The sequence below is a fragment of the Entelurus aequoreus genome, linkage group LG06 (assembly GCF_033978785.1).
Source record: "Entelurus aequoreus isolate RoL-2023_Sb linkage group LG06, RoL_Eaeq_v1.1, whole genome shotgun sequence".
Lineage (NCBI taxonomy): Eukaryota > Metazoa > Chordata > Actinopteri > Syngnathiformes > Syngnathidae > Entelurus > Entelurus aequoreus.
In genome coordinates, this window is record NC_084736.1 from 56232153 (window position 1) to 56258529 (window position 26377).

General features: G+C 40.1%; 1 protein-coding gene across 2 annotated transcripts in view; it reads left to right on the plus strand.

Annotated features, from left to right (window-relative positions):
- Window positions 1-26377, plus strand: part of LOC133652360 (tight junction protein ZO-2-like) — a 191157-nt gene that overhangs the window by 89192 nt on the left and 75588 nt on the right. Inside the window, exons 3-5 of one of the 2 annotated variants that reach the window (XM_062051027.1) lie at window positions 9997-10050; window positions 24951-25075; window positions 25285-25387. In XM_062051027.1, coding sequence (XP_061907011.1) covers window positions 9997-10050; window positions 24951-25075; window positions 25285-25387 — 282 coding nt within the window. The remainder of the gene's footprint in view (window positions 1-9996; window positions 10051-24950; window positions 25076-25284; window positions 25388-26377) is intronic. The other variant, XM_062051028.1, reaches the window with a different exon arrangement.

Consider the following 26377-nt stretch of genomic DNA (forward strand, 5'->3'; position numbering starts at 1 on the left):
GACTAATAAAACAAAGCTGTTTTTTTTTCTTTCAAACTGTCATTGCTCAAAACATAATATTGAATCAAAATCCATGTTATTATGAATTATTGACCTATCCAAGGTTCCGATTACTTCACATCAAATATTTCACTAAGAAAAATATTTTTGGTGGAAGATTTTGCAAATTTGGTAAATAAATAACCAAAACATTTATATTTTCTTGTTTTCTTACTGTACCGAAAATTAACCGAACCGTGACCTCTAAACCGAGGTACGTACCGAACCGAAATTTTTGTGTACCGTTACACCCCTATCATATCGTGATAAACCATGTTAACATATTCTAGCTGTGTCCCGAAAATTTGACTACGATAATGTATTGTCCTCGCTAGCAAGAAGCAGCTAATGTCCCTCCACAGTGTAAGTCACTGATCTTCGCCTCCTTGGTAGTGTAAATCACTGATCTTCGCCTCCTTGGTAGTAAAAGCATAATATCTTTCAAACAGGGAATAAACCAATGAGTGTTTTAAGTACAAAGTGCTTATGTGCAGTAAGATCCATATTTTAAACCTTTATTTTGTTAGCTGTGGTTGTTGGGCACAACACTGTTATTGTGAAGGTTAGAAGTGTGCTGCCGTTACTAAGGGCACTTGAAGGCTGCTCTGTTTTTGAGTGGGGGCAAAGCTGTGGCGAATACAAAAATGAGTCCATGTTAGGGCTGGGCGATTAAACAATATCAGTATATATCGTACACATAGTCGATATCAATAAAAACGTTTTTGTTTGTTTTCTTTATGAAAGTAACAGGAAGTCGCTAAGCAAGGTTGGTTGCATGAACAAAGACACTTTGTCTCTGGTAACCAAGCAAAGCAGGAAGTGATCACTGATTAGTGGGAGGGACACACTAACAGCCAATTAAGTAACAAAATCAACTATCACGTTTGGTTGAGCCATCTTGTTGTCTCGCGGTTAACTATTTGCATTGAGTGAAAAGACAAAGTGAAGAAATTGTGGCTAAAACAGGAAAAGACACCTGGACAGTATGGCAGTTTTTTTTTGTTTTTTTTGTTTGTTTTAAAACAGACCCTAGTCAGACCAATGTGGTCTATAAATGATGCAAGGTGCTCAATTGTCCCTAATGAGACCGATAATACCACACCACCTTCATCACGCACAGCTGTAACTTCCTGGCACTTAATAGTTCTTAGTTTTCTCTGTTTACATATTCACACCTTGCATCACATCTTGTAACACTTTATTTGTCATGATCCGTTACCCGGGTCATGGCAATATTTATGTTTGGTAGTTTTTCTGTTTTAGTCTGTTTCCTGGGTGCACCCTCTTTCCCTGTTTTCTGTTGGTTTCCATGGGCACTGATTTTCCTCACCTGTCTTAGTTTTGCAATTAGTGTTCCCACCAGGTGTTTTGGTTAATCACTCCCCTTTATAGTTTCCTGTCACTCAGCATTAGTCGCTGGGTCAATGTTTGCTACAGGCAACATTTACGTTCTCCTGGTTTTTCTCCGCGCTCTAGTGATTTTTGTTCACACTAGCATTCCTCGTTTTTCACCCTTGGTGACATTTTGGTTTTCTTAGCTCCACGCTTGCTAACATCCTCAGTTTTGTACGTTTAATTTATTAAAGACCTTAATCTTACCGCACGCTACTCCTGCTTGTCTTCTGCCTTGGAAGGAATGCTACCCTCGAAGACGTAACATTATTAAGCATTTCTTACATATTTCTTACTTTTGCACCTTCTTTTCTAGAAAGAGAGTTAAATGTTCAAAGTGATTTTAGAATTTTGTTCAAAGTGATTTTAGAAATTTGTTTACATTGAGTGTTTTCCATGGTTGTGTTGACATTTCCTTTCTGCCTTGATAGCTAAGGGGATTATATTCAGAGGAAGGTTACATTTGAAATAAACATGTTTACATTTAGGCAAGGCAAGGCAAGGCAAGTTTATTTGTATAGCGCTTTTCATACACAAGGCAGACTCAAAGTGCTTCACAGACAACAAAGTGAAATGAAAGAAAATAAAAGCAAAATTAAAATGCAGACAATAAAAATAAAAACAGTGCAGACGTTAAAAGTTAAAAGATTAAAAGATTTAGCTGAAAGCTAAGGTGAACATAAAAGTCTTCAGTCTAGTTTTAAAAGTAGTGAGAGTTGGGGAGAGTCTGACATCTTCAGGAAGTTTATTCCAGCTATGTGTTGCATAGTGACTGAATGATGATCTCCCTTGATTTGAGTTTACTCTTGGAACCGCTAACAGATTGGTCTCAGAAGATCTTAGTGATCTAGAGGGCGTATATAGTGGGAGCATATCAGTGATATACTTGGGCCCTAGACCATGTAGTGATTTATATGTGAGCAGGAGGATTTTGAAATCTATTCTCTGATGTACAGGGAGCCAATGTAAGGATTTAAGAATTGGTGTAATGTGCTCACATTTTTTGGTCTTTGTTAGAACTCTAGCAGCAGCGTTCTGAACAAGCTGTAGCTGCCTGACAGTTTTTTTGGGAAGACCTGCAAGGAGACCATTACAATAGTCTAGCCTACTGGTAATAAAGGCATGTACAAGTTTTTCTAAGTCTTGAGCTGACATGAGCCCTCTAAGTCTTTTTACATTTTTGAGGTGATAGTAGGCCGATTTTGTTACTGATTTGATGTGACTGTCGAAATGTAAATCAGAATCTAAAATAACCCCAAGATTTCTGGCTTTATTTGAGGTTTTCAGGGACAGTGATTGAAGGTGTTGGATGATACTATATTTTTGTCCTGGTCCTTGTTTTCGACAGGTCATAAAAAATATAAATTTTGCCAGACACTCAGTTACGCTTAGCATTTTTTAAGTACTAATATGACAATTTTAGCTAGCATTAGAAACTGTCAAGTTATCAGCAACTCACCAATGATGATGGGGGACTGCACTTTTTTGGTATGTTGCCTATCGTTCACATTCTATATGAGAGACAAAAAGACAAAAGTTTTTTATTTTATTTTTTATTATAACATGTAAAAATCGGCTCCTTCTAGGTAGCTAGCAATGCAGCTAATAGGAAAAATCCTTTCAACCTCTAAATCACTTTAAAAACTCATTCAAAAACCGTCACCAATACTCAATTTTCATTCCGTAACCTGTATAATCAACCTGTAGCGACATTGTTATTGTAAGAGAGAACACTGACAAACTCTTTTTCTAGCGTACTAACATATTTGCGCGCTTCAGTATTAGCCTAAAAGCTAACTACAGCAAGAGATAAACTAGCTTCTACGTCAGCACGAAACGCATATGAGTTTGTAATGCATAACACTGTGATATGACACCAATCTGTACTGAGTGAAAAACATGAACATTATATTACAGTATCTGTAAAGTATTATTTCATGTGTTGTTTGTACACAGCTAGCTAGACAGTGTATTTGTAATAAAAAGCATGATGTGCTGCATGTATCATGATCAATATTTTTGATCTGAAATCATATGAATATTTTATTTTATTATTTTCTTTTCTTTTTGTGTGTAAATGTGTATGATTGTTAAATATGTCTAATGTGTACTGTTAATCTGGTCACACAAAATGGTTAATGGTTGATGGTTGATTATATGACCGAAATAAACTTATTTCATTCATTCAATGTTATAGTGACTTATTCAAAGGACAGTTATGTTTGGTCCAGCTGGCCGTAGACGTTTTTACCGGTTAATTATGGGTAAGCACACCATTTGTCGAAATAGCCTGGCTTCAAATTCCACATTTTGCAGCTTGGATTCACTTTAACCTCACTCTATTGGCTTCCGTCTGTTCAAACGTCTCACTTTTCCTTCGTTCCCCCCTTCTGGAAGCAGTAGTTCATTCTCCATAAACTCAGATTAAAAAAGATAAAGTTGTGAATCCTCATTTGTCCAAAAATAGTCGTCTTTGTTTGTTAGGAAGTCTGCCATGATTAGAACACAAAGCGTTTTGTATCCGTAATAGAAACACACATTGTCGGACGTGCGTTGCTATGGAAACGGAAATCAGTGCACTGAAGAAATGATCAAAATACGGTAAATATTGAACATATTACATATTGTTATGAAGGTGTCTGTTACTACATTATATATATACTGCAGTGTGTATATTGTACATATTACATATTGTTATGAAGGTGTCTGTTACTACATTATATATAGACTTGCAGTGTGTATATTTTACATATTGTTACATATTGTTATTAAGGTGTCTGTTACTACATTATATATAGACTTGCAGTGTGGATATAAAACATTCATGGAGAGTTCTGCAGTTGTCTTAGAAGGCTACAACGGTGACTCACATTAGTCATATCTTTCAAGCCATTTCTATAATTTTTTTAAATCCTAATACAAAAAAAGACGTGTGTTCTTGTCTCTCGTGATGATTGTGAACGATAGGCAAAATTCCCCCCAAAAAGTGCAGTTTCACTTTAATCAAACATTTTCACTGATATTAGAAAAGGGAAAACATTGGCTTTAAAAACGGCAGACTTGATATGAAGTTTAACACTTTTAGAAATAAGGACGTTAAACGTTAAGTCTAATTCACCTGTTATGACAGTGATTGAGGTTTATTGAGCAGTTAGGTTAGACCAGCATCAGGTTAATTAGGCTGCTTTTGACTAACCAAACACATGTCATACCACTGATTACTGTTTAAGATGTACTAAACTATAATAAATAATATTGTATGTGATTTACCTTAGTTGCACTGGTGACGCATCCTTAGGAAACAAACTTACTGGGTACTTTTTGCCTGCATTCTGTGCTGGTTATACAACTTGTTGGTATTGTGATCAGACCCTTTGTGACTGTGCTTCAGCTTTTTCTCATCTTTTTAAAGTTTTTTCAACTGTCCACAAATTAGTTTTGGCGTATGCATTACATTTAGCTCTGCCAGCTTCTAGGCTCTTCTGACTCAAAAATTACTTTTGAGTCACGACTCAGAGTTTCACTGAGTGTATTCATCTATTCACTTCTCGTTGCTTCTCTTCCTCTTTTCTACTTACTGGCTGAGTTTGTTCCATCAATCAAAGTTCAAAGTTATCTTAAAAGTTCCACCTGATTCCTGGGTACTATTCCCTGGAAAGTTTGGGAAGGTTGAAGTTTTTTTTTTTTTACCCAGCTAATGTTAGCAACACTAAATGGTCCCGAGTGTGTGAATGTTGTCTATCCGTGTTGGCCCTGCCATGAGGTGGTGACTTCTCCAGGGTGTACCCTGCCTTCCGCCTGAGTGTAGAATTTGATTTATGATTTTTTTCTGAATTTTCCCTACTTTTTAAAGAAACCAATGAATACAAATGACTGAGTCAATTCAAACAGCAAGTTTTTCTTTTGTTTCTTAAAAAACTATTAGTTTGAAATGACCCTGCATACACTGTATCTTACTATTAGCAACATTCTAATTTGTATAATGTTGTTTTTTTAGACCAGATATAAACTGCACTGATTATGGAATCATTTTTAAAGAAATAAATTAAGAGCTTTTTCTGGGAGGAAATAATAATTTCCTAAATAAAATACTTAAGTAAACAAAAATATAACATTGCACATTGCATGCAAGTGTAATACAAATAAATAATAATCTCCTAACATTGAGGTTATTAAAATGCAAACTTAAAACTTCTGTGTTGAATACTTCTGTAAATAAAAATGTATCATTGAACATTGTGCATGCACATAAATAATGCACATAAATAAACTCCAATGATTAAATAGATACCATCCATCCATCAATTTCCTACCGTTTGTCCCTTTTCGGGTCGCGGGGGTGTTGGAGCCTATCTCAGCTGCATTCGGGCTGAAGGCGGGGTACACAATGGACAAGTCGCCACCTCATCGCAGGGTCAACACAGATAGACAGACAACATTTACACTCACATTCACACACTAGGGCCAATTTTTAGCGTTGCCAATCAACCTATCACCAGGTGCATGTCTTTGGAGGTGGGAGGAAGCCGGAGTACCCGGAGGGAACCCACACAGTCACGGGGAGAACATGCCAACTCCACACAGAAACCAATCAAAACATATTAATTAATAATCAAATCAATAAAGTGTGACCTTAAAACTTATGTTTTGAATAAAATATTTGTAAATAAAAATGGAGTATTGTGCAAATGAATAATCAAGTAAAACATTTTGACAATTTTAGTCAGTGGATAAACACAGGCTTTGTACAGTATGTGGACCACTTCTTTGCGATGTGCACAGCAACTGCTTTAATGGTCAATCTGTGCTCCTTTCTCATCATACATAGTATCTTGTGTAAATGATTCCATGAGAGGAATCTTCGTTTTAGTTTGTTGTTGTTGCGGTTTTGTTCGCCTCGTAAAGAGGTGCATTTCCCCCACTCAGCTCCACGCTTTGTGTTCAGATGCTGGAATAAGTGTATGCTTTTTCCTTTTTTTAACAAACTTTGCAGTGTGCAGTCATTTGTTCTGTGTCTGTTGTCGCAAATCTAAACCACTGATGACACTTTTCTTTGGAACAAATGTCTCGCTCTTGCTTGCATTAAAGCGTGGCGTAGCTTGCGTAGGTGACGCCATCTTCCCCTTCCCCTGCGTTATCTCCCGTGTAGCCTTCCGCGTAGCATCCCGCGTAGCCTACGTGCACCTCCAAAAATCCTAGGTTAGAGTCGCCGGCAACGCAGAGCTGTGATTGGTCAGTTTTTGCAAGGAGGGTCCGGGAACACAGACTTTGTGTTGAAATGCACAAATGATTGTATGAAATAAAACAGTGATTAAACATTTCCATGAAAACTGATATTGTGTACTTAAAGGCCTACTGAAATGAGATTTTCTTATTCAAACGGGGATAGCAGGTCCATTCTATGTGTCATACTTGATCATTTCGCGATATTGCCATATTTTTGCTGAAAGGATTTAATAGAGAACATCGACGATAAAGTTCGCAACTTTTGGTCGCTGATAAAAAAGCTTGCCTGTACCGGAAGTAGCGTGACGTCACAGGTTGAAGAGTTCCTCACATCTGCACATTGTTTACACCAGTAGCGAGAGCGATTCGGACCGAGAAAGCGACGATTACCTCATTAATTTGAGCCAGGATGAAAGATTCGTGGATGAGGAAAGTGAGAGTGAAGGATTAGAGTGCAGTGCAGGACGCCAGGGTGTATCTTTTTTCGCTCTGACCGTAACTTAGGTACAAGGGCTCATTGGATTCCACACTTTCTCCTTTTTCTATTGTGGATCACAGATTTGTATTTTAAACCACCTCGGATACTATATCCTCTTGAAAATGAGAGTCGAGAACGCGAAATGGACATTCACAGTAACTTTTATCTTCACGACAATACATCGGTGAAGCACTTTAGCTTCGGAGCTAACATGATAGCATCGTGCTTAACTGCGGATAGAAACAGAAGAAACATGCCCCTGACTGGAAGGATAGACTGAAGATCAACAATACTATTTTTACTTCTACTATCAGAAGACACCGAACCAAACCCTGGACCTGTAACCACACGGTTAATGCTGTCCAGCCTGGCAAAGCCTAGCAATGCTGTTGCTAACGACGCCATTGAAGCTAACTTAGCTACGGGACCTCGACAGAGCTATGCTAAAAACATTAGCTCTCCACCTACGCCAGCCCTCATCTGCTCATCACGAACCGCGCTCACCTGCGTTCCAGCGATCGACAGCGCGACGAAAGACTTCACCCGATCATCGGTGCGGTCGGCGGCTAGCGTCGGATAGCGCGTCGGATAGCGCGTCTGCTATCCAACTGTCTTCATTGTTCATTAAACAAATTGCAAAAGATTCACCAACACAGATGTCCAGAATACTGTGGAATTATGTGGTGAAAACAGGCGACTTAAGCTGGCCACCGTGCTATTACAAAATGTCTGCTTCAACCCGTGACGTCACGCCCAAACGTCATCATACCGAGACGTTTTCAGCCGGACATTTCACGGGAAATTTAAAATTGCACTTTATTAGTTAACCTGGCCGTATTGGCATGTGTTGCAATGTTAAGATTTCATCATTGATATATAAACTATCAGACTCCGTGGTCAGTAGTAGTGGTTTTCAGTAGGCCTTTAATATCTCGGTGCACTCTGAAAATAATTACTGAATGTATGTTGTGTGAATGTGAGTGTGAATGTTGTCTGTCTATCTGTGTTGGCCCTGCGATGAGGTGGCGACTTGTCCAGGGTGTACCCTGCCTTCCGCCCGAATGCAGCTGAGATAGGCTCCAGCGACCCCCCGCCACCCCGAAAGGGTCAAGCAGTAGAAAATGGATGGATGGATGTTTTTCAGCTTATTGTGTTGTTGCGTCCAGAAGAAGTGACAAAGTAAAAGTACGACACTTAAATAAATGATAAATGGGTTATACTTGTATAGCGCTTTTCTACCTTCAAGGTACTCAAAGCGCTTTGACAGTATTTCCACATTCACCCATTCACACACACATTCACACACTGATGGCGGGAGCTGCCATGCAAGGTGCTAACCAGCAGCCATCAGGAGCAAGGGTGAAGTGTCTTACCCAAGGACACAACGGACGTGACTAGGATGGTAGAAGGTGGGGATTGAACCCCAGTAACCAGCAACCCTCCGACTGCTGGCACGGCCACTCTACCAACTTCGCCACGCCGCCCCTAACTTAACTTTTATTGACAATCTTGTGCTAAAAAGTTAAATTCCAACACATATTCTTTCTCATGCACATACGTCTTTTTCTCTCACACACAACATTTGTCATTCTACGTCAATAATCTTTCAGGCACGGTATATTTACAAACATTTGTGAACTCTGAACATGACCATCGAGATTGTCCATTAAAAGTAACCTGATTATTGTGAATGATTAGTTCCAGTGTTGTCAATGTTGTGGTTCAGCGATACTTTTTGAAAGAAATACACAGTATCTAGTCTACAGTTGCTCCTTCTGGAGACACCGCCCCCTGGTGTTTTGGAAGAGAATTACAAGTTTGGCGTCACCCCCCAGGGACGAACCATAAATCAAACAAGACACCATCAGGGGGTATGCAAGAGTATGTTCCAGCCTTTAACATCAGCCGTGTTTTGCTGTGTGTTTGAATCTCCACTAAGGAAGTAAGGGGTAGGGTGGAAGCTACGGAAGCTCCTGGGGGCAAAACATATGCCGGAGCTAGAACATAGATTTTCCATCCATCCATCCATTTTCTACCGCTTTCCCTCTCGGGATCGCGGGGGTGGCTGGAGCCTTTTTGATTTTTTTAAATCGTCTGCAACAAAAAACTCGAATTTATCAATAAAATCGATTTATTTCCCAAGCCTAGTTGATACTGTTACCTGATTGGCTGTTAGCGTGTCACTCCCACTGATCAGTGATCACTTCCTGTGTTACCAGAGAGCCAGTGCCTTTGCAACCAACGTTGTTCTGCAACATCCGCTTTCTTCAGACAAAGAAGCTTTTTTTATTGATATCAATTACGTGTCTATCGCGATATATATTGATGTCGTTTTATCGCCAAGCTCTATCCTTTCATTAGAATTTATTCCTCCTTCCCTTCGTTTCACTTCAGTTGTCAGTCATCCACCTCTCTCATGAGAAGCAGTTGAGCAGAGATGCCTTGTTCTATTTATGTCATCAGGACTCACACAAACATTTATGGGGGACACGCTGAATTCAATGTCCAATAGTGTGTAACAAGTTGTTAGTGTGTTGTGTGTGTTGCCACTATTGACAGAGGTCGGTTCCCACACCCACTCAGTCACGAGCCCCAGTCCTGAGCATTGTTGGTTGACTTTGTGAATGTGCCTGCCTTTTTTACTGCAGTGTCCTTATCTGTGTTTTTGTTGTGGATTCATCTTGCTGCAACTCAGTCAGTTAGCACTACATTGTCAATTGGTGCTGTGACCTAAATCGCTACTTTTTTCCAGTCGTTAGTACTGTTCAAGAAACAAATACTTAAATTTTCTCCAGGTTTATGCTGCTTGATTACTCATAACGCTTGTATTGATTGTGTATATTGTATGTGTTCCCCCACAGAGCTCAGGAATGGAAGAGATGGTATGGGAGCAGTACACGGTATCTTTGCAGAGGGTGAGTTAGTCCTGTAAACACAACCATTTTAAACATTGACCTACATTTTCAGTAAAAGTGTTGCTATTTACGGTTCTAAAGTCAAACCCAAAAACTGTGGTACAAAAGTTATTCTGACTTTTACAATTTGGTTTTGCCATTTAGATAAGGTTGACATAGGGCTGGGCGATATATCGATATACTCGATATATCGCGGGTTTGTCTGTGCGATATAGAAAATGATTTTCGTGATATTCGAGTATGCGTTCTCACGCAGTTGCTTTTAGCTGTGGGGCATTAAACTGCATGCGTTTCTCACTCTTTCCTGTCTCTCCTTCTCACAGAGTCTTTAAAACAAGCGCACCTTCTTACATACGTCACATACTGTCACATGAGCAACGTCACACGCTCCCGCTGAGCAAGAGGTAGCGACATGGTAACGTTAGCTGTGATGCTAACAGCTAACGGTGTGGTTTGAGTGGTAATACGAGAGAAAGAAGGTGCGAATCTGGTAGCAAATGGAGGAATAATTAATTCCCAAGAAAAACAGCACAGGGTCCATCGTCTGACGGTGGTTTGGCTTCAAGCGGGAATATGTCTTTACATCATGTCAACATCTCCGTTCGGTGCCACACCAACTAAATGCCGAAGCAACTATTTCTACATCAACACCGTAGGACATATACTATTTGATATGCAGCTCATTTTTATGTGACACTTATTGAAATATCTTGTGTGTCATCATGCACAAAAGTGCACTTATAGCTTGTTTTAAAATGTCTCTGACAATCTTGCACTGTCTGTTTTGGAAATGACATGAATGTTTGTGCCACTGCTTAATAACTCCATCCATCCATCCATCCATTTTCTACTGCTTATTCCCTTCGGGGTCGCGGGGGGCGCTGGAGCCTATCTCAGCTGCATCCGGGCGGTAGGCGGTGTACACCCTGGACAAGTCGCCACCTCATCGCAGGGCCAACACAGATAGACAGACAAAATTGACTTAGTTGTGATTTCCCTCTCTGCATGAAAGTTTAAAATGAGCATATATTAATGCAGTATGAACAAGAATGTTTTAATGTATCAATCAATCAATGTTTATTTATATAGCCCTAAATCACAACTGTCTCAAAGGGCTGTACAAGCCACAACGACATCCTCGGTACAGAGCCCACATACGGGCAAGGAAAACTCACCCCAGTGGGACGTCAATGTGAATGATTATGAGAAACCTTGGAGAGGACCGCATATGTGGGTAACCCCCCCCCTCTAGGGGAGACCGAAAGCAATGGATGTCGAGTGGGTCTGACATAATATTGTGAAAGTCCAACACATCAGCGAAAGTCCAGTCCATAGTGGGGCCAGCAGGAACCATCCCGAGCGGAGACGGGTCAGCAGCGTAGAGATGTCCCCATCCGATGGACAGGCTAGCGGTCCACCCCGGGTTGGGAGCAGAGTAGAAAAGAAAAGAAAAGAAACGGCAGATCAACTGGTCTAAAAATGGAGTCTATTTAAAGGCTAGAGTATACAAATGAGTTTTAAGATGAGACTTAAATGTGTCTACTGAGGTAGCATCTCTAACTTTTACCGGGACGGCATTCCATAGTATTGGAGCCCGAATAGAAAACGCTCTATAGCCCGCAGACTTTTTTTGGGCTCTGGGAATCACTAATAAGCCGGAGTTCTTTGAACGCAGATTTCTTGCCGGGACATATGGTACAATACAATCGGCAAGATAGGCAGGAGCTTGACCGTGTAGTATTTTATACGTAAGTAGTAAAACCTTAAAGTCGCATCTTAGGTGCACAGGAAGCCAGTGCAAGTGAGCCAGTATAGGCGTAATATGATCAAACTTTCTTGTTTTTGTCAAAAGTCTAGCAGCCGCATTTTGTACCATCTGTAATCTTTTAATGCTAGACATAGGGAGGCCCGAAAATAAAACGTTACAGTAATCGAGACGAAATGTAACGAACGCATGGATAATGATCTCAGCATCGCTTGTGGACAAAATGGAACAAATTTTAGCGATATTACGGAGATGAAAAAAGGCCGTTTTAGTAACACTCTTAATGTGTGACTCAAACGAGAGAGTTGGGTCGAAGATAATACCCAGATTCTTTACCGAGTCGCCTTGTTTAATTGTTTGGTTGTCAAATGTTAAGGTGGTATTATTAAATAGATGTCGGTGTTGAGCAGGACTGATAATCAGCATTTCCGTTTTCTTAGCGTTGAGTTGCAAAAAGTTAGCGGACATCCATTGTTTAATTTCATTAAGACACGCCTCCAGCTGACTACAATCCGGCGTGTTGGTCAGCTTTAGGGGCATGTAGAGTTGAGTGTCATCAGCATAACAGTGAAAGCTAACACCGCATTTGCGTATGATGTCACCTAGCGGCAGCATGTAAATACTAAAGAGTGCAGGGCCAAGAACCGAACCCTGGGGAACTCCGCACGTTACCTTAACATAGTCCGAGGTCACATTGTTATGGGAGACACACTGCATCCTGTCAGTAAGATAAGAGTTAAACCAAGACAAGGCTAAGTCTGACATCCCAATACGCGTTTTGATACGCTCTAATAAAATGTTATGATCAACAGTATCGAAAGCGGCGCTAAGATCAAGAAGCAGCAACATAGATGAAGCATCAGAATCCATCGTTAGCAATAGATCATTAGTCATTTTTGCGAGGGCTGTCTCCGTAGAGTGATTTGCCCTGAAACCGGACTGAAAAGGTTCACAGAGATTGTTAGACGCTAAGTGTTCATTTAGCTGCTGTGCGACAATTTTTTCAAGGATTTTCGAGATAAACGGAAGGTGGGACACCGGCCGGTAGTTTACCATGAGGTCAGGATCGAGGTTAGGTCTTTTGAGTAGAGGATGAATAACCGCTTTTTTGAATGCTAGGGGAACAGTGCTAGAGGAAAGTGATACGTTTTTAATATTTAACACTGATGGACCTAATAATACAAAAAGCTCTTTGATAAGTTTCCCAGGAATTGGGTCAAGTAAACTTGTTGTTTGTTTTGTCCCATTTACACATTTTGACAATTCCTCCAATGTTATTTCATCAAAGAGAGAGAAACTATTTTGGAGGGCGGTATCCGTCGTATATACAGTCGTATTTGTGTTAATAGAACCCAGTTGTAGCTGAGATGCATTGTCTTTAATCTCTTTTCTAATGACTTCAATGTCCTTATTAAAGAAATTCATAAAGTCATCTGCTGAGTGGGTGGAGCTACTGGGAGGAGTCCCTTGTTGGGTTAGCGATGCTACTGTACTAAACAAAAATTTAGGATCATTTTTGTTGAGGTGGATGAGATTTGAGTAATATTTAGCTTTAGCTGAGGTAAGCATGCGTTTATAAGTTATTAAACTATCACACCATGCTTGATGGAAAACCTCAAGTTTAGTCGCACGCCATTTGCGTTCCAGCTTTCTACATGATAATTTCTGGGCTTTAGTTTCTTCTGTAAACCATGGGGTACGCCTTTTAGGGGCCCTTTTTAGCTTTAGCGGTGCTACACTATCAATGGTGTCGCGCAGGGCGTCGTTAAAGTTGTTAGTGAGGTTATCAATAGAGCCCACATAATTTGGGAATGGTGCCATTACCGAAGGCAGTAGGTCAGTAAGAGTCGTCGTTGTGGCAGCATTAATGTTGCGGCTGCTATAGTAGTTATTATTATTATTATTAGTTTGTTGACAATGAGTCAGAACTTCGAATTTTATAAGGTAATGATCGGACATTACTTTAGTGTACGGGAGTATCGTAACTTTAGAGGTGGTGACACCCCTGACAAGCAATAGATCTATCGTATTACCGTTGCGATGCGTGGGTTCATTTATTATTTGTGTAAGACCACAGCTATCAATTATAGTCTGGAGCGCCACGCATGGAGGGTCCGATGGGGTATTCATATGGATATTAAAGTCCCCCATTATGATTATATTGTCGGCGTGCGTCACTAGATCAGCAACAAACTCTGAGAATTCACTGATGAAGTCCGAATAGGGCCCAGGGGGGCGGTAGATAACAGCCAGGTGGAGAGGCAGCGGTGTGACAAACCTCAAAGTGAGCACCTCAAACGAGTTATATTTATTATTTAGGTTAGGTGTAAAATTATAGTTTTCATTGTATATTAGTGCGACACCCCCTCCCCTTTTAAGAGGACGGGCAACATGTGCATTGGTATAGTTAGGAGGAGATGCCTCATTTAGCGCAAAAAAATCGTCTGGTTTGAGCCAGGTCTCGGCGAGACCAACGACATCAAGTTTGTTGTCTCTAATGACCTCATTAACTAATAACGTTTTGGAAGATAATGATCTTATGTTTAAAAAGCCCATATTATAGGTAGTGGGCTGTTTTGAGGATTGTTTGTTGAAATTATCCGAAGTAGCAATATTAATAATGTTGTGTTTATTATGCGTAGTGCACTTTAAATAGTTTCGACCATATCTAGGAATTGATACGACGGGAATTGTCCGATTGTTTGCTAGATGTTGCGATAAACTGAACGCATCATAGTTAGCCACCTCAGTACAATGTGTGACTGCCTCTGACATCGTCACAAAAGAAAAAACATTATGTGAGTTGTGTTTTATTCTAAGAGAATTGCTATGTGTGCAGGGATTATCCAGCCTGGCGCCGGCTATTTCTAGTTTAAATGGCTTCTTACCCGGACACTCCACGCTTCTTTGGTTAGCTTTTCCCTTTGTTGTTAGCCCCGCTCGGCATCCCCGCTTCTGCTTCCGCTCACACCGCTTACGTCGTCTCCATTGGCGGTCACCGCTAGCACTTGACTCCGCTGCTACAAAGGCCGCTCGATGTAGCCCGCGAAGTATTCCCATGCTAGCGAGGAGGTCCACCGTACATGCATCTTTCAGTCTATATAATGTAGACACATAGAATCATCATACTGCTGTGATTATATGTATCAAGTGTTCATTCAAGGCTAAGGCAAAATATCGACATATATATCGCCTAAAAATATCGAGATATTAAAAAAAGGCCATATTGCCCAGCCCTAGGTTGACATAATATTTGAAATTTATCTCAAATACTGACCTTTAAAACAAGCCGATCCGTAAAATCAATGCTTTACTTCAGTAAATAGAACAAATAAATATAATAAAAATAACAATTTGTATTGGTATCCATACTTTCCATTCATCCATCCATTACTGCTTATCCTTATTAGGGTCACTGGGAAGCTGGAGCCGATCCCAGCTGACTTCAGGCGAGAGGCGGGGTACACCCTAGACCGGTTGCCAGCCAATCGCAGGATTGCTATTCAAACCTCTAGAACTTACATTGGCAAATGTCAGAAACAGGCAAACACTAATAGTAGTGTTAAGTCCATGAAATCATCACATTTCTACCATAAACTTCACTTAGCTTGAAGCTATCTTTAGCTAATCTGAACAGTGCTTGACTGTTACAGTGGTATCTCGATTTTCAAACCCCTCTATTTGCAAACTTTTCGATTTACAAACTTTTGGATCGAGTCAAATGTGCTTCCGTGTGCGAACCATGTCTCTGTGTACAAATGCTTCATTCAGTCATTCATTTTCAATCAATCAATCAATCAATCAATGTTTATTTATATAGCCCTAAATCACAAGTGTCTCAAAGGGCTGCACAAGCCACAACGACATCCTCGGTACAGAGCCCACATACGGGCAAGGAAAAACTCACCCCAGTGGGACGTCGATGTGAATGACTATGAGAAACCTTGGAGAGGACCGCATATGTGGGTAACCCCCTCCCCCTCTAGGGGAGACCGAAAGCAATGGATGTCGAGTGGGTCTGACATAATATTGTGAAAGTCCAGTCCGCAGTGGATCCAACACATCAGCGAGAGTCCAGTCCATAGTGGGGCCAGCAGGAAACCGTCCCGAGCGGAGACGGGTCAGCAGCGCAGAGATGTCCCCAACCGATGCACAGGCTAGCGGTCCACCCGGGGTCCCGACTCTGGACAGTCAGCACTTCATCCATGGCCACCAGACCTGTGCAACTCCCCCTCCCCAAGGGAGAGGGGAGCAGAGGAGAGAAGAAAAGAAACGGCAGATCAACTGGTCTAAAAAGGGGGTCTATTTAAAGGCTAGAGTATACAAATGAGTTTTAAGATGGGACTTAAATGCTTCTACTGAGGTAGCATCTCTAACTGTTACCGGGAGGGCATTCCAGAGTACTGGAGCCCGAATAGAAAACGCTCTATTTTGCGTCCCGCCTGCAGGCAAAAAGCAGGGCGTAGCATTTTTAGGGAGGTGGAGCCCTCCATCACTTCTCAGTGTGTGCCTTCTGTGTTTTATCGCCTTTTGACAAGTTTTATCCACTTTGCTAACTCCATATGAGTCCCAAAAAGACAACAGACCAATGTAGAGAGGAGGGAATCGCTGTGGAGTTTTAAAAAAAAAAAAGACGGTATTTACGAGGAGTATATTAATGGCGTCCACAAGTATAGAAGAATCAATGAAGCAGGCTTTGTACCACAAAGTTTTAATTGTGATGAGACCGGACTTTTCTGGGAAAAGATGCCGAAGCAGACTTATTTTACGGCGGAGGCGACCCCGAGAGGGACAAGCGGTAGAAAATAGATGGATTGATGGAGAGCTACTTTTGTTCATTGGCGCCTCTTTCAAGGCATACACACGCATATACAGCCCATCCCCCACCCCTAGTTCTTCCTCTGTTTGTGCGCTTTTCTAGTCAGCTCCTCCTTCGCCAATGTTAATGTAAGTGGATTTTACTTTTTTAGAATGTTCATTATCGTAGCAATGTGGTTGTTAAAATAAGGATTTTTGTGATTTCTGATCGTTTATGAGGGCACCAATGTGTGTGTGTGTGTGTGTGTGTGTGTGTGTGTGTGTGTGTGTGTGTGTGTGTGTGTGTGTGTGTGTGTGTGTGTGTGTGTGTGTGTGTGTGTGTGTGTGTGTGTGTGTGTGTGTGTGTGTGTGTGTGTTGGTAGAGCAGCGCATGAAGAGGACACTTCAGCTTGTTGTTTTGACTTGTTAATAAAGAGATTCATCACCTCCTCATATTATAATATATCTGTATATATATTATTCTGTACACATATTATGTATATATTCGTATATATGTTAGATTTTTTTATCGCTATATTAGTCTATCTATACCTGCATTGTCCTTTCCATCCTTACACTTTCCATCATTGTAACTGAGCTACTGTGTTGAACAATTTCCCTTGTGGATCATTAAAGTTTGTCTAAGTCTAAGTCTCTAAGTCTTATGTTTGTTAGATACACAGTACTGTATAGCAGTGGCGTGCGGTGAGGTTAATGTCTGGTGAGGCACGACTGCATCATCACAGTCAGATTTACAAACATATGAACCTGCAGTGCAGGTGTACCTAATGTTGTGTCCCTGCGGTCGTTCGCGGCTCCTGCAGCGCGAGCATTGTTGTTTTTGCACTTTTTGGCTTCTTGTTAAGTGACTTTTTTTGGGTGGATTCGGTCTTGCACGTGGAGGGTTTGGGTGTGGGCTTTGGTTGGTGTGGCCGCGGCGCTCCCGTCGGGGGTGTATTCTGCGGCGGAGGTGCTTGGCACCAGGAGGCGGGGTTATGAGACGAGCCTCCAGTTTTATGATCGCTCAGCACAAGAAATACGTTACACACATACAGATGTTGACAAAATACACTGTACATTATATACCTCAGCTAACTAAACTATGGAAATGTATAATATAATTAATATAGCAATACGGTCTCACTGCACAGCAGGCCAGCAGTTAGCCGAGTCATTGCGCACAATCCATGTTGAGGCACAAATCAGTGACGTGCCACAACTGGCTGCTGATCACCGCACCGTCTCTTCTCAGTATTTGAACGGCAAATGTGAAAATAAAAATAAAAATAAAACTGGTGAAGTTAAATGGAAAATAACTTTAGTATTATCACTGGATACATATAACAATTTAATTTTTTTTTTTCTTTTTACTTTTTTTTTCTTTCCATGATGGCAAGTGAGGCCGTGCCTCCCCTGCCTCTAGTGACGGCACGCCACTGCTGTATAGCTCTTTATATTGTGTTTAAAGTGTACAAACCTTCACTAAATTAGGGCCTCTTGTCGAGGCTCGAACCGATTATTCATATTTACCGTATTTTCCGGACTATAAGGCACACTTAAATTCCTTTTTTTCCCTAAAAACTACACAGTATGCCTAATGGTTATCAGGCCTACTGTGTAGTTTTTAGGGAAAAAAAGGTGCGCCTAATGTAAGGAATAAGTTTGGTTGAGCTTACCCACCTCGAAGCAATTTTATTTGGTACATGGTGTAATGATAAGTGTGACCAGTAGATGGCAGTCAAACATAAGAGATAAGTGTAGGCTGCACCGTTTGGTGTGCTTCAACATGAGTATTATTATGGTGTGTGTATAAGGTAAGACATATTATCCGGCGTTTTGTTTCGCAATATTATGCAAAAGCAACTTTTCTTACCTTCTAGTACCTGCTGATCTGTATTTGGGATCTGCTTAAATCCTGAAAAATTGCACGCGTCCGCCTTTGTAGTCCGTGACGACACCGCAGTCTTCTTCTTTTTCTCTATCTTCTTATGTGGCATTCATCCTCCGCTGTTGCCATTTCTAACATATCCATTAGGGCTGTGAATCTTTGGGTGTCCCACGATTCGATTCTTGGGGTCACGATTCGATTCAAAATTGATTTTTTTTCAATTCAACACGATTTTCGATTCAAAAACGATTTTTTTTCAATTCAACACGATTCTCTATTCATTCAATACATAGGATTTCAGCAGGATCTACCCCAGTCTGCTGACATGCAAGCAGAGTAGTATATTTTTGTAAAAAGCTTTTATAATTGTAAAGGACAATGTTTTATCAACTGATTGCAATAATGTCAATTTGTTTTAACTATTAAATGAACCAAAAATATGACTTATTTTATCTTTGTGAAAATATTGGACACAGTGTGTTGTCAAGCTTATGAGATGCGATGCAAGTGTAAGCCACTGTGACACTATTGTTCTTTTTTTTTTTATAAATGTCTAATGATAATGTCAATGAGGGATTTTTAATCACTGCTATGTTGAAATTGTAACTAATATTGATACTGTTGTTGATAATATTCATTTTTGTTTCACTACTTTTGGTTTGTTCTGTGTCGTGTTTGTGTCTCCTCTCAATTGCTCTGTTTATTGCAGTTCTGAGTGTTGCTGGGTCGGGTTTGGTTTTGGAATTGGATTGCATTGTTATGGTATTGCTGTGTATTGTTTTGTTGGATTGATTAATTCGAAAAAATAAAAAATAAAATAAAAAAATAATACAAATTTTAAAAAAAAATAGATTTTTTAAAAATAAAAATCGATTCTGAATCGCACAACGTGAGAATCGCGATTCGAATACGAATCGATTTTTTCCTGCACCCCTAATATCCATCCATCCATTTTCTACCGCTTGTCCCGTTCAGGGTCGCGGGGGTGCTGGAGCCTATCCCAACTGCCTTATATAATGTAGTGTAAAGATCTTACTTATATCTGTCAGTAAATTCGCCAGGAAAGCACTAAAATATACCGGCGTAGTGAGTTTACATTATTCACCCAAGGAACTTTAGTTACCGTATTTCCTTGAATAGCCGCAGGGGCGCTAATTAATTTAAAACCTCCTGTCACTCCTGCGTTTACCGGAAACCGGCGGGATGGCCGTGCATGCGGTAATTATTTTAAAACCTCTTCTCAGTCGTATTAACCGTCCCGAGCGGACGGTTAATACGCGTTTACCAAAAGGAATCCGGTAAATGTAGGCGTGCGTTTTGAGTGTGATGTAAGCATACCATCATGAAAAGCACATTTAATAAAAAAAAACGTTATTATGGTCTTACCTGTACTTATAAATGGAGTCCATTTGCAGCTCCTTCTGACCAAAATCATCGATAACTTGGTTATAGAAGTCTTCCTTATTTTCTTTCTTCAGTTTTAAAAGTCTCTCTGTCTCGATGGAGATATTCCTTTAATTATTACCTCCTGCTTCGATTGAAAGTCCAGTTTAGAAAACTGTTTTATTTTAGATACCGGTATGTAATCCTCCTTGTTAAAAAAAAATAATAATAAAAAATCTCTTGCTGCGTGTGTTCACTTCTTCTGCAGTACCGGAAGTCGCAAGAAGGATCACTAGCGCGGCAGCGCCCTCTACCACCAGGAGGCGGGAGTCATTTAATGACTTATACAGTATTTCACACACGCAGCTACGGTATATTAATACAACATAGCTGCTTACTGTTCTCTTTAGCATACTGTACCGGTATTCAATAGCTTGGACCTTAAATCCTACTGAATAGCTCTTTATCTTTTTTCCTTTGTGCGATTGCAAACTACTGAAAGCAGCTTTCTCCATTTTGAAAATGAGGACAGATGCGTCACTCGTGACGTAACGAATTTGACCCGGTGGAAGTTCTAGCCATATGCTAAATATTTTGCAAAACGAGTTTGACCCGGCGAAAATTATAGACATGCGATAATAAAATTAATAATTTGCGAAACGAATTTGATCCGGCTTCAATAATAAACCGGCGATAAGGCCAAGCATGCGTTAATTATTTTGAGAAACGAGTTTGACCCGGCAGTAATTCTAGACGCGCGAATACTATATTCCCTGCGCCAATTCAAGGAAATACGGTATTAGAGTTCCGTTTGGACGGTTTTTCACGGGACACATTTCCGGTGTTGTTGTTTCCGGATGAGGAGATGCTGCTCCGTTAATGATTTAAGTAAAGTCTGAATGTCATTAAAACAGTTAGCCTCATCTTTTGACACTTCTTCCACTCCCGTCCTTGCACGCTACACCGCTACAACAAAGATGACGGGGAGAAGACGCTGCCGAAGGTGAGCCACGTAAATAAGACCGCCCACAAAAGGGCACATCCTGAAGGGACTGTCAGAAAGCGGCTCGAAGATGATCTGTAAAACATAATCTATGTAACATTTTGACCAAAGAACCACCATTACATGTTATGTAGACCACAAGGAAGTGTTTTACATTTAGAAAAATAATAATAATAATATGACTCCTTTAATGCGCCCTATAATCCAGTGCGCCTTTATTTATGAAAAAAAATCTAAAATAGACCATTCATCTGCAGTGCGCCTTATAATTCGGTGCGCCCTATGGTCCAGAAAATACGATACATTGTTTCTTTTTTAGTTCACTATACAAACTTTTGGATTTTTGAACCCTGTTTAAGAACCAATTATGTTTGTAAATGGAGGTTGGTAGTCCATCGTTTTTGGGGTTACATTGAAATCACACTACTTCAGTTTCCTGTGTTTTCTTCCGGGTAAATTTCTGATAACATGTTGGCCAGCTTTTTTTTTTATTATTTGGTGTCAGAATCTTGTGTCGATTGGCTGTAAGCTTTTCAATGTCATATCACTCATTTGTCACTCACTTGATTGACTTGATTCAGGAAAACATAATGTTTCTTCTGCCAGAGAAAATATATCGTTATCTGTGTTATCTACAATTCGGTTAAACGATTTCAGTGTGTACATAAGTATTTTTTAGCAGATTCATTTAAACAGTGCTAATATTGTTATCTGTGATTATTTTCTCACATGATATAACAATTTTTTTATATCGTTACAAACCTAACCTCATGACCTGACTATTGATTGTTCTAACCCAGCATTAGTGGTGACAGGAAATACTTTAAGCTGAAAAACTGCATTTTTATTACAAGTGAAAGATTTTTGGTCACAGTGTTTTTATTAAAAAACAAGCTACATCAGCACGTAACATGTAACAATGGAATCCGCGAGCTCCCCAACTCAATTCATATCTTTTCCAGATTTTAGAAAAAATACATTGGAGGTCAGCTCGGTAGCACTTGTGATTGTACATGTTTCAAGAGAAAAAAAGATACTGTATGTCAGACTGGTCATGAGCTTTGGGTTATGACCGAAAGGACAAGATCACGGGTACAAGCGGCCAAAATGAGTTTCCTTCGCCGGGTGGCGGGGCTCTCCTCTAGAGATAGGGTGAGAAGCTCTGCCATCCGGGAGGAGCTCAAAGTAAAGCCGCTGCTCCTCCACATGGAGAGGAGCCAGATGAGGTGGTTCGGGCATCTGGTCAGGATGCCACCCGAACGCCTCCCTAGGGAGGTGTTTAGGGCACGTCCGACCGTTAGGAGGCCACGGGGAAGACCCAGGACATGTTGGGAAGACTATATCTCCCGGCTGGCCTGGGAACGCCTCGGGATCCACCGGGAAGAGCTGGACGAAGTGGCTGGGGAGAGGGAAGTCTGGGCTTCCCTGCTTAGGCTGCTGCCCCCGCGACCCGACCTTGGATAAGCGGAATAAGATGGATGGATGGATGTCAGACTGGCTGTCCAGTATGTCAGTCAAGTGATAAACTTCACAGTAATGCTTAATAATACAGCGGACATCTGTTTTTTATGCCGTGTGGCCGACTCACACTACCTTCAACGTAATGGCCACTACACCGCGTGAAGACCAGTAGCACTATCCTTTTTATACAAACCCCGTTTCCATATGAGTTGGGAAATTGTGTTAGATGTAAATATAAACGGAATACAATGATTTGCAAATCCTTTTCAACCCATATTTAATTGAATGCACTACAAAGACAAGATATTTGATGTTCAAACTCATAAACTTTATTTTTTTTTGCAAATAATACTTAACTTAGAATTTCATGGCTGCAACACGTGCCAAAGTAGTTGGGAAAGGGCATGTTCACCACTGTGTTACATGGCCTTTCCTTTTAACAACACTCAGTAAATGTTTGGGAACTGAGGAAACACATTTTTTAAGCTTCTCAGGTGGAATTCTTTCCCATTCTTGCTTGATGTACAGCTGAAGTTGTTCAACAGTCCGGGGGTCTCCGTTGTGGTATTTTAGGCTTCATAATGCGCCACACATTTTCAATGGGAGACAGGTCTGGACCAAAGGCAGGCCAGTCTAGTACCTGCACTCTTTTACTATGAAGCCACGTTGATGTAACATGTGGCTTGGCATTGTCTTGCTGAAATAAGCAGGGGCGTCCATGGTAACGTTGCTTGGATGGCAACATATGTTGCTCCAAAACCTGTGTGTACCTTTCAGCATTAATGGCGCCTTCACAGATGTGTAAGTTACCCATGTCTTGGGCACTAATACACCCCCATACCATCACAGATGCTGGCTTTTCAACTTTGCGCCTATAACAATCCGGATGGTTATTTTCCTCTTTGGTCCGGAGGACACGAGTCCACAGTTTCCAAAAACAATTTGAAATGTGGACCTGTCAGACCACAGAACACTTTTCCACTTTGTATCAGTCCATCTTAAATGAGCTCAGGCCCAGCGAAGCCGACGGCGTTTCTGGGTGTTGTTGATAAACGGTTTTCGCCTTGCATAGGAGAGTTTTAACTTGCACTTACAGATGTAGCGACCAACTGTAGTTACTGACAGTGGGTTTCTGAAGTGTTCCTGAGCCCATGTGGTGATATCCTTTACACACTGATGTCGCTTGTTGATGCAGTACAGCCTGAGGGATCGAAGGTCACAGGCTTAGCTGCATACGTGCAGTGATTTCTCCAGATTCTCTGAACCCTTTGATGATATTACGGACTGTAGATGGGGAAATCCCTAAATTCCTTGCAATAGCTGGTTGAGAAAGGTTTTTCTTAAACTGTTCAACAATTTGCTCACGCATTTGTTGACAAAGTGGTGACCCTCGCCCCATCCTTGTTTGTGAATGACTGAGCATTTCATGGAATATACTTTTATACCCAATCATGGCACCCACCTGTTCCCAATTTGCCTGTTCACCTGTGGGATGTTCCAAATAAGTGTTTGATGAGCATTCCTCAACTTTATCAGTATTTATTGCCACCTTTCCCAACTTCTTTGTCACGTGTTGCTGGCATCAAATTCTAAAGTTAATGATTATTTGCAAAAAAAAATGTTTATCAGTTTGAACATCAGATATGTTGTCTTTGTAGCATATTCAACTGAATATGGGTTGAAAATTATTTGCAAATCATTGTATTCCGTTTATATTTACATCTAACACAATTCCCAACTCATATGGAAACGGGGTTTGTAGTTCAAGATCCTTTCACATGATCCACAATCTGTATCTTTCATAATGTTTGCCATGTTGTTCTCTACTGAGCGCTTTTTCGATGTCTAATTTCACTTCCCTTTTCCCTTTCACTTACCTTTTCTTGTACGCGCGACCACCAGATAAGTCTGCCTCACGTTTCGAAAACTTAAGGATTGAAGTCTTCGAAGTTAAAAAATTACCTACTGTAAGATCTGAAGAACAAAGTAAGTTTAAAAATAAACTACTTTAAGACCTTAACAATGAAATAAGATGTAAGATCTAAAAAACAAAAGAAGTTAAAAATTAACTACTGCAACACAAAGAACAAAGTAAGTTTAACAAAACTACTGTAAGACCTACAAAACAAGTTAAAAAAATTAACTACTCTAAGACATAAAGAACAAAAGAAGTAAAAAAAAATTAACTACTGTAAGACAAACAAAAGAAGTTAAAACATTTAACTACTGTAAAACCAAAAACAAAATAAGTTAAAAAAATAAACCACTGGAAGACCTAAAAATAAAAATTAACTAATGTTAGACATAAAGAATAAAATAAGTTAAACAATCACTGCTGTTATAGATAAAGAACAAAAAATACTAAAACATTAACTACTGTAAGACATAAAAAAACAAAAGAAGTAAAACTATTAACTACTGTAGGAAAAATAACAAAATAAGTAAAACAAAACCTACCGTAAGACCTACAAAACAAAATAAGATTAAAAAAAAATAAACTACTGTAAGACAAAGAACAAAATACTATTTGAGAAGGACTGCTCTTACCCTACATGCTGTTAGGCATTTATTCATATATTTGATTTTGTTTCTTTTTTTTGTAGGACTCCAAGATGGGTTTTGGCATTGCGGTGTCAGGTGGGCGTGACAACCCAAATGTGGACAATGGTGAGACGTCAATCATTGTGTCAGATGTGCTAAAGGCTGGACCTGCAGATGGATTGCTCTTGTGAGTATTTTCCATACAGTACCTTTATTTATGTGTGCTGGTCAAGTAACATAAGCAGTATTGTTTCGTCAGGGGCAACAAAGCTTTGAATCTGTTTTTATGTTCAATTGCATCAACCCATTAAGACATCCTCATAGTTGATGAAAGGAGTGAAAGGACTGTTCTTTTCTATGTCTTGTTCACCATTGCCATTGGTTGGTTGTTTGCAGTGAAAATGATCGTGTCATTCAAGTCAACTCAGTTGCCATGGACAATGTGCCTCATTCCTTTGCTGTGCAGTCACTCCGTAAATGTGGCAAAGTGGCTAAAATAGTGAGTATGAAACACCTTTTTGCCATGTGAAAATGGATGATTTTGTGGTGGAAAAGTGTATTACCACTGAGGACCGCACAGCTGTGAAACAAATGTTTTTTGGTGGCCCTCAAGGGGATGCCTGCCCTATGGTTAAGAAACACTAGAGCACCGTCAAATATATGGTCTTTGACGAGCTTTTCTGCAGTTGGTCCTTTTGCAGTAGGTTTGGTAGACCCCTGCATTGACTTTTAGAGTCAGCGTCCTCTGCTTGTGTTTTGCATTAACAAAGCTATATGTTTCTGATAGAAGTAATAGAGCAAACACAAATGTCCACTGCAGAGACACTGTATAATAGATATAATAATAGTGAAGAGATAAGTCTGTCCCTTCGGTCCTTAGCTTTTTGAAAATGTGGCCCCCAGAATAATTTAGTTGATTGGACCTGCTGTATATTGTACTTTTTACTGATTCATATTTAAAATACAATATACAGTTATAGTCATAACAATGACTATTGTTCCTTAAAGTACCAGAAGAGTGGAAACACAAGTTGAATTTATATGCCTAATTATGTTTCATTGTATCTAATAAACCGTATCCAATCGTATTTACAGTCCGCAAGGTATGTAAAAAGACTGTTTTAACATCTCAAAATGCCACAAATTCAATCAGCCATTTTGGATACTGCGCTCCGAATACCTTCGTCTATGTCCGGAGGTTGACGTCACAATGGGAACGCTTCTGCACTCTGACCATAGCATCAGATCAGTCATACTGGAAATACGCAAAAATTACAGAGAGACGTGCTATCATTCACAATACCTATATAAGACTGAACACTTATGGTATTCTTTTTTTATGCATTCTAAGTCGTAAACAAATGAATACATAAAAAGTCTGCTATCAATACAGTCAATGGCGGCTCTCTATTTGGCCCACAAAATCCTCTAAATAACTATCCAAACCCGCCAACAATACTTTATATACATCTCGTGACCTGAATATTAA